The following is a 9,492-nucleotide window of genomic DNA, read 5'->3' as shown; positions in this document are numbered from 1 at the left end:
TTACCATCTTGCCTTCTACACACAGATTCCTTGGTGCACATAAGTGTGCAACAGATGTTCTTTTGAGTGAGGGCCAGGCCAGCAGGGCGGGGCTGGGCCTGGAGCAGTGACGCCCTGGGAGGTGCACCTTCAGTGTTCTGGAGGAGCCTGATGGAAATGACGACAGCTCTGCCCAGGTTTCGGGTCATGTCTTCCGCTCCCTCTCCCTCTGTGGGCCGTGGCTGAGCTGGAGAGTCCTGCCCCCTCAGAAGCCTTCCTCCATGTGGACAGAGCTCCAGTCAGCTGGCTCTGGTCCCCTGCACCCCTCACTTCCTCCTCCCCCAGAGAGAAGTGACTTAATCTGATAGGTGGGCTGGAATGGTAGGTGGGTGGGAGTGGTCACTTCCGGCCCTCCTCTCCTGAGAGCAGGTGCTGTTCGGCTGCACACATCTGCTCTGTGCCTCCCCCGACCCCCAGCCCGCGTGGAGAGCACGTGGGGCCCGCCAGATGTCTAATTCTGGGGTTCAGATTCAGAAGTGCCCTGGTGCCTCCTCCCCTCAGCGGTGTGGTTCCAAGGAGACGTTTCTCTCATCTTCCTACTGCTGCGACATGTTCCCTGACTGCTTTAGAACTTAGGTGGGAAATAGGACAAGGTGTTTATTAGTTCCGCAGCCCCCAGGGGAACTGTCATCTGTGACTGGGGTGGGTGGGGGATGCAGGGGCCAGAAAGGGAGTGTCAGCAGCAGAGTGCAGAAGCCCCCTCCCTGCTCCAGGGCTGTCCCCAAAGGTGCATGAGGCATGCTGGTCCTCTCCAGCGCTGTGTCCACCTGCAGGACAGCCATCCCAGAAACAGAGTCTCCTGGCTTGAGCTCCCGGGCAGCCAGGCTGGGCAGGAGCAGTCTGCACAGGTTCAACAGACCTGGTCATGCCTGTGTGCGGGGGCCACGGGTGTGGGGAGGGCCAATCTGGGGCGCAGAGGTGCCGAGGGCTGTGTTCTAGAATTGTCTGGCCCCAGGTCTTCTGTGCCCTGGCTGGAGCTCTCCTAGCTGCGCCGATCTATAGGAGGCAGAGAAGACAGCTAGAACCACACCCCAAAGCTGTTCCCAGTCCCTGTGCCCATTTTCTGGAGGCAAAAACTGAGGCTTGGAACAGGAAGGGTGCAGGCAGTGGAGGCCAGACCTGAGATCAGCCAGCCTGGTGTCCGATGCAGGGCCTTTCCATCCAGCCGCTCTTCTTGGGGTGTCTGCCTTCCTCCCTCTGCACTCATTCCCCCCGGGCCACCCACCCCCTCCTGCGTCTTCCTCCTGCATGCGGGCCCTCTCCTTCCCGCCCTGCCCCTCGTGTGCATGTCGAGGGGACAGGCCTGTGCAGCCTACACCTTGGACCCGGGCTTGCTGCCTCCAATTCTGGACACTGCAGCCTCGGTTCTGCGTCCTGCTGCCCTGGGGGCTCTCACCTGTGCCCATGTCTTTGGGGAGCTGCCCTGTCTCCAGGAAGAGCCAGAGGTTGCTGCATTTCTGCGACTCCACTCGAGTCACCCAGTAGCTGGCCACTGAGCCTGCGACTGGGGAGCAGGGGGCAGGCGTCAGGGGGATGGGCATGCCCAGAACCACAGCCACCCACCCCCAGTGGGAACCCACTTCTGCTGAAGAGCCAGCGGCAACTGAGGTGCACTTCAGGGGTCCCAGGCTGGAGTACCCACCCACAGCCAGCAGCACCTTCCACTGAAAGGGGTATGGAAGCTTCCTTTGAACCAGCATCTGCAGGCCGAAGGTTGCACCGGTGCCTGCCAAGAGCCACGGTCCCCATCAGCCAGCTTGTCCTCGGGCCGGCCAGGGGACCACCGCGGCAGAGCCCGCGTGCCCGCAGCACCTTCCAGGCTCCCAGCACTGCGGGCTGGTGAGCTGGCGCCACTTGCTGGGGAGTCAGGGTGCGACCTCCTCACACCCAGCACCCAGCCTACCTGTGACAAAGGTGGAAACGCCCTTCACGAAAGCGTTCGACTGGCAAGCCGCGTACTCGCCTAGTCCCTGGGAGGGGGAAGGGGTTGAAGGCTCAGTTCCCTGCCCCTCCTGTCCCTCCCTAGGGCGCACTCCGGCCCCGGGGGAGGGGACCACTCATCGTGAGGCCCTGGGGGCCCAGCCACACCCCGCCTGCCCCCCTGCCCACCCAGGCAGGAGGCCTCCACTGCCACCGCAAGAGGGTCCCACACCTCTGTCCCTCTTCGCTTCCCTGATGAGGGTACTCCCACCAAGGCCCCCGCCCCGCTCAGGTCAGCTTCTGAGGTCGGGGCCCGCGTCCAGGCCGGCCTTCTCACCGGGTGCTTGCTGGCCACGGCGTCGTCCACCCGGGACAGGCCCAAGTTCACCATGGCTGGCGCGGCGGCGGGGAGCCGGCGGGCTGACCTACACCCGGCCGGCGGAGGGCGGGGCCGGATGGGAAGGGGCGGGGCGCTGGGCGGGGTCTGTGCAGGCCGGAGCGGAGGGGCGGGGCCGGAAAGAGGGAGGGCCGGCTGCAGAGGGGCGGGGCCTGCTCCGGCCGGGGCGGGGGGCGGGGCCAGCGCAGAGGGGGCGGGCCTGCGTGCGCTTCGGGCGCCGGGCTCCGCGGGCGGACGCAGGCAGCGGAGCGCGCTCCTCGCCGCGAGCCTGGCTTGGATCGCCTGCATTATCTCCAAGCTCTTAGAGACCTGATTACTGTTAGTAATTTGTTGGGGTGGGCTTTGCTTAAGGGATTACCTATACTGAAGACGACCACGGAATATGAGGTGGCGTATCTAAAAATGGTTTAGTGAGTTAACTCCCCAAATACTGTGACCGCATACTTGGTGTTAGTCCTGTGCTCGGAGCTGGGGGTCCCACGGAGGAGTCAGAGCCCTTACCCCTGATAGAGCAGACAGGTAAACAGACCTGGGGGGAGGTCAGGAAGACAAAATGGGGGCGGGGATGGAGAGGGTCAAGCAGAGGACCCTCAACCACGTGGGCCTGAGCCCTGGCCTATTTGATAAGCTTCAGGAGGCCCAAGTGGCTGAATCTGAGGGTCAGGCAAGGGTTGGGCTGTAAGTTAGGGTCTCCGGCCACAGCCTTCTGTGCCTTGAAGCCTGGCGGGGGCTTCAGTTCTTCTGATTGCACTGGGAGGGCCCGGGCAAGGATGTCAGCGCCGTGGACACATGGCCTTCCTGCTTGGTTGGGAGCCAGCCTTCCAGGAGAGCGTCTGCTAAGGTTCAGAGGGTGTTTCAGTGATGAAACAGGCAGGGGTGCTGTGGGCTGCATTTGGAGGCTGCACTGGTAGGCTTTGGCACTGGGTTGGTGGTGCCAGTGAAAGGTTGCGGTGGTGAGCCGTGTGCTACGCCAGGACTGGTGACCTCCAGAGGAGAGGATTTCGATCCAGGGCCAGAGACAAGGCTTGACTACTGGGAGCTTTTCGTGTAGCAAAGTTTTATTAAAGGGTAATAGAGATACACTCTTGACAAGAGAATTCCAGAAAAACATCTACTTCTGCTTTGTTGACTATGCCAAAGCCTTTGACTGTGTGGATCACAATAAACTATGGAAAATTCTGAAAGAGATGGGAATACCAGACCACCTGACCTGCCTCTTGAGAAACCTGTATGCAGGTCAGGAAGCAACAGAACTGTTGGTGGTCAGGGTCCCCAGCTGACCACCAGCCTCCCAGATGCCTGATGGGAGAAAACGATAGTGAAAGACAAAAACATCATCCCAACCTTCACATTGACCTTGTTCATTATTTTTTCAAGCAGGATTTCCTGAAAAACACCTGAGAGATGAAGACTAAGTGAGCGAGACAGCAGAAAAAAGCAGATGCTAGAAGCAGACCCATTGGGCTTCCCTGGGGGCTTAGTCAGTAAAGAGACTGCCTGCAATGCAGGAGACCCAGGTTCAATCCCTGTGTTGGAAAGATCCCCTGGAGAAGGAAACAGCAACCCACTCCAGTATTCTTGTCTGGAAAATCCCATGGGGAGAGGAGCCTGGCGGGCTAAGGTCCATGGGGTCACAGAGTCGGACATGACTTAGCATCTAACACCAAACCACCATTCCCATCGTGAGGCTCCACCCTCATGACCTAATCACCTCCCAAAGGCCCCACCCCTCAGTCCCATCACATCAGGGCTTAGGGTGTCAGCTGCAATGCGGGAGACCTGGGTTCGATCCCTGGGTCGGGAAGATCCCCTAGAAAAGGGAACAACTACCCACTCCAGTATTCTGGCCTGGAGAATCCCATGGACTATACCAACTCTGGGTCACGACTGAGTGACTTTCAGACGTATAGGTCCAATGACTACCCTGGTGATGGTAGAGAATCTGCCTGCAATGCAGGAGACCCGGGTTGGATCTCTGAATCCGGAAGATCCCCTGGAGAAGGGAGTAGAACCCACTCCAATAATCTGGCCTGGAGGATTCCATGGACTGTATAGTCCATTGGGTCTCAAAGAGTCAGACAGGGCTAAGTTACTTTCACTTTATGGCTTTTTACTTTTTTATTTTAATGATTTTATTGAAATATAGTTGATTTACAGTGTTATGTTAATTACTGCTCTACAAAAAGTGATTCCGTTTTATATATTTATGTGTGTGTATCAGTTCAGTTCAGTTGCTCAGGCGTGTCCGACTCTTTGTGACCCCATGGACTGCAGAACACCAGGCCTCCCTGTCCACCACCAATTCCCAGAGCTTACTCAAACTCATGTCCATTGAGTCCGTGATGCCATCCAGCCATCTCATCCTCTGTCGTCCCCTTCTCCTCTCGCCTTCAATCTTTCCCAGCATCAGGGTCTTTTCTAATGAGTCAGTTCTTCACATCAGGTGGCCAAAGAATTAGAACTCCATATATATATATTATATATATAATATATATATATATAATATATATATATATACACACACACTTTTTTTCAATTTAAACTTTTTATTTTCTATTGGGGTATAGCCAATTAACAATGTTGAGACGGTTTCAGATGAGCAGGGGCACTCAGCCGTACACATACATGTACTGTGCTCCCCCAGACCCCGCCCCATCCAGGCGGCCACGTGTTACGAAGCAGAGCTCCCTGTGCTGCACAACAGGACCTTGTGGGTTATTGTCCGCAGAGGACTTTAGTTGTGGGGGCAGGTACTCAGACACTCAGACTGCAGCATAGGCTGTGGAAACACCTAGGATTACTCTGCTTACATCTGACCATCAGATGGGCAACACCAAAATCAGACTGATTATATTCTTTGCAGCCAAAGATGGAGAAGCTCTATACAGTCAGCAAAAACAAGATCGCGAGCTGACTGTGGCTCAGATCATGAACTCCTTATTGACAAATTCAGACTGAAATTGAAGAAACTGGAGAAAATACTACACCATTCAGGTATGACCTAAATCAAATCCCTTATGACTATACAGTGGAAGTGAGAAATAGATTTAAGGGACTAGATCTGACAGACAGAGTGCCTGATAAACTATGGATGGAGGTTTGTGACATGGAGGAGACAGGGATCAAGACCATCCCCATGGAAAAGAAATGCAAAAAGGCAAAATGGCTGTCTGAGGAGGCCTTACAAATAGCTGGAAAAAGAAGGGAAGCAAAAAGCAAAGGAGAAAAAGAAAGATATACCCATCTGAATGCAGAGTTCCAAAGAACAGCAAGGAGAAAGAAGAAAGCCTTCCTCAGCGATCAGTGAAAAGATATAGAGGAAAACAATAGAATGGGAAAGACTAGAGATCTCTTCAAGAAAATTAGAGATACCAAGGGAACATTTCATGCAAAGATGGGCTCAATAAAGGACAGAAACGGTATGGACCTAACAGAAGCAGAAGATATTAAGAGGTGGCAAGAATACACAGAAGAACTGTACAAGAAAGATCTTCATGACCCAGATAAACACGATGGTGTGATCACTCCCCTAGAGCCAGACATCCTGGAATGTGAAGTCAAGTGGGCCTTAGGAAGCATCACTACAAACAAAGCTAGTGGAGGTGATGGAATTCCAGTGGAGCTATTTCAAATCCTGAAAGATGATGCTGTGAAAGTGCTGCACTCAATATGCCAGCAAATTTGGAAAACTCAGCAGTGGCCACAAGACTGGAAAAGGTCAGTTTTCATTCCAATCCCAAAGAAAGGCAATGCCAAAGAATGCTCAAATTACCGCACAGTTGCACTTATCTCACACGCTAGTAAAGTAATGCTCAAAATTCTCCAAGCCAGGCTTCAGCAATACGTGAACCGTGAACTTCCTGATGTTCAAGCTGGTTTTAGAAAAGGCAGAGGAACCAGAGATCAAATTGCCAACATCCGCTGGATCGTGGAAAAAGCAAGAGAGTTCCAGAAAAACATCTATTTCTGCTTTATTGACTATGCCAAAGCCTTTGACTGTGTGGATCACAATAAACTGTGGAAAATTCTGAAAGAGATGGGCATACCAGACCACCTGACTTGCCTCTTGAAAAAGCTATATGCAGGTCAGGAAGCAACAGTTGGAACTGGATATGGAACAACAGACTGGTTCCAAATAGGAAAAGGAATACATCAAGGCTATATATTGTCACCCTGCTTATTTAACTTATATGTAGAGTACATCATGAGAAACGCTGGGCTGGATGAAGCACAAGCTGGAATCAAGATCGCTGGGAGAAATATCAATAACCTCAGATATGCAGATGACACCACCCTTATGGCAGAAAGTGAAGAGGAACTAAAGAGCCTCTTGATGAAAGTGAAAGAGGAGAGTGACAAAGTTGGCTTAAAGCTCAACATTCAGAAAACTAAGATCATGGCATCCGGTCCCATTACTTCATGGCAAATAGATGGAGAAACAGTGGAAATGGTGGCTGAGTTTATTTTTCTGGGCTCTAAAATCACTGTAGATGGTGATTGCAGCCATGAAATTAAAAGACGCTTACTCCTTGGAAGGAAAGTTATGACCAACCTAGACAGCATATCAAAAATAGAGACATTACTTTGTCAACAAAGGTCCATCTAGTCAAGGCTATGGTTTTTCCAGTGGTCGTGTATGGATGTGAGAGTTGGACTATAAGGAAAGCTGAGCGCCGAAGAATTGATGCTTTTGAACTGTGGTGTTGGAGAAGACTCTTGAGAGTCCCTTGGACTGCAAGGAGATCCAACCAGTCCATCCTAAAGGAGATCAGTCCTGGGTGTTCATTGGAAGGACTGATGTTGAAGCTGAAACTCTAATATTTTGGCCACCTGATGGGAAGAGCTGACTCATTTGAAAAGACCCTGATGCTGGGAAAGATTGAGGGCAAGAGGAGAAGGGGACGGACAGAGGATGAGATGGTTGGATGGCATCACCAACTCAGTGGACATGGGTTTGGGTGGACTCTGGGAGTTGGTGATGGACAGGGAGGCCTGGCATGCTGTGGTTCATGGGGTCACAAAGAGTCGTACATGACTGAGCGACTGAACTAAACACTGCTTAACGGTGTGAAAACCATATTTGAAACTGTGTTACATTTTCACAAAACATTATAAACTCTAAAGATGAAACTATAAAAAAGGTAGTTAAAGAACATCTGTGTAACACAAGATAGTGACCATCATTAAAACTAAATCTCTGTACAGTCCTGCAAAAAAAAAAAAAAATGCAACCGCACAAATCATGAAAAATAGAAGCCTCACATTTCTTGTAAGTGAAAAACCCCAAAGTCCACCAAAGATCTCTCTCGAGCCTCTTTCTTAAGACTTCCTGGAGAACTAAGAAGGACTGTGGAAAGGAGAGGAGATGGACAAGTGCCCTAAGACTGAGCTGAAATAGGTCCAGAACTCCAACAACGGTCGCAGACCAGCCGCCAAGACAGGACCACAGGGCAGCTCGGGGCTCAGCTGCGACTTCAGAAAGGCATCACTTTTGGGAAGGAGGAGCATTAGAAAGGGGCTGGGTGCCTTTCCACACTGGGTAGTAGAGTAAAATAAACACCTGTAAATGTAGGATCCTTCAGGACAAAAGAGAGCCAAACTTCACACACACACCAGTACCCAGATGCCACCCATTAAGGAGAGTCCATTAAGGAGACGTTCTGTACAGTCAGCAAAAACAAGAGTGGGAGCTGACTGTAGCTCAGATCATGAACTCCTAATTGCAAGATTCAGACTTAAACTGAAGAAACTAGGGAAAACCACAATACCACTCAGGTATGACCTAAGTCAAATCCCTTATGGTTGTACAGTGGAAATGACAAATAGATTCAAGGGATTAAATCTGATAGACAGAGTGTCTGAAGAACTATGGATGAAAGTTCATGACATTGTACAAGAGGCAGTATCAAGACCATCCCCAAGAAAAACAAATGAAAAAAGGCAAAATGGTCATCTGAGGAGGCCTTCCAAATAGCTGGGAAAAGAAGAGAAGCTAAAGGCAAAGGAGAAAAGGAAAGATATAAGCATCCGAATGCAGAGTTCCTAAAAATAGCAAGGAGAGATAAGAAGCCTTCCTCAGTGATCAACGCAAAGAAATAGAGGAAAACAATAGAATGGGAAAGACTAGAGATCTCTTCAAGAAAAGTAGAGATACCAAAGGAACATTTCATGCAAAGATGGGCTCAATAAAGGACAGAAACGGTATGGACCTAACAGAAGCAGAAGATATTAAGAAGAGGTGGCAGGAATACACAAAACTATACAAAAAAGATCTTAATGACCCAGATAACCACGATGGTGTAATCACTCACCTAGAGCCAGACATCCTGGAATGTGAAGTCAAGTGGGCCTTAGGAAGCATCACTATGAACAAAGCTAGTGGAGGTGATGGAATTCCAGTTGAGCTATTTCAAATCCTGCAAGATGATGCTGTGAAAGTGCTGCACTCAATATGCCAGCAAATTTGGAAAACTCAGCAGTGGCCACAGGACTGGAAAAGGTCAGTTTTCATTCCAATCCCAAAGAAAGGCAATGCCAAAGAATGCTCAAACTACTGCACAATTGCACTCATCTTGCACACTACCAAAGTAATGCTAAAAATTCTGCAAGCTAGCCTTCAACAGTATGTGAAATGAGAACTTTCAGATGTTCAAGCTGAATTTAGAAAAGGCAGAGGAACCAGAGATCAACTTGCCAACATCCACTGGATCACAGAAAAAGCAAGAGAATTCCAGAAAAGCATCTACTTCTGCTTTCTTGACTACACCAAAGCCTTTGACTGTGTGGATCACAACAAACTGGAAAATTCTTCAAGAGATGGGAATACCAGACCGCCTTACCTGCTCCCTGAGAAATCTGTATGCAGGTCAAGAAGCCACAGTTCCGAGTCAGATATGGAGCAACACACTGGTTCCAAATTGGGAAAGGAGTACATCAAGGCTGTATATTGTCACGCTGCTTATTTAACTTATATGCAGAGTACATCATGTGAAATGCTGGGCTCAGTGAAGCAAAAGCTGGAATCACGATTGCCAAGAGAAATATCAATAACTGCAGATATGCAGATGACACTACCTTTATGGCAGAAAGCAAAGAGGAACTAAAGAGCCTCTTGATCAAAGTGAAAGAGGAAAGTG

The 9,492-nt window shown here is 50.5% G+C and overlaps 1 protein-coding gene across 2 annotated transcripts; it reads right to left on the bottom strand.

Moving 5' to 3' along the window:
* Positions 1–616: 616 nt before the first annotated feature.
* TMEM141 (transmembrane protein 141) lies at positions 617–2,436 on the bottom strand. 2 transcript variants are annotated; one of them, XM_061434215.1, is made up of 5 exons: positions 2,297–2,428; positions 1,943–2,009; positions 1,682–1,765; positions 1,436–1,543; positions 617–1,035 (listed from the first exon to the last, which is right to left on the bottom strand). In XM_061434215.1, the coding sequence occupies exons 1-5, from the start codon at positions 2,348–2,350 to the stop codon at positions 1,022–1,024; spliced, it is 327 nt and encodes a 108-aa protein (XP_061290199.1). In that variant the 5' UTR covers positions 2,351–2,428; the 3' UTR covers positions 617–1,021. The 2 variants fall into 2 exon arrangements, with proteins under 2 accessions (XP_061290199.1, XP_061290200.1); XM_061434216.1 differs by lacking the exon at positions 617–1,035 and having other exon boundaries at positions 1,455–1,543; positions 1,620–1,765; positions 2,297–2,436.
* Between the last annotated feature and the right edge of the window lie 7,056 nt (positions 2,437–9,492).

This window comes from Bos javanicus, chromosome 11 (assembly GCF_032452875.1).
Source record: "Bos javanicus breed banteng chromosome 11, ARS-OSU_banteng_1.0, whole genome shotgun sequence".
NCBI lineage: Eukaryota > Metazoa > Chordata > Mammalia > Artiodactyla > Bovidae > Bos > Bos javanicus.
The sequence above is the reverse complement of the archived record's forward strand: the minus strand, read 5'-3'. Positions and strand labels throughout refer to the sequence as shown.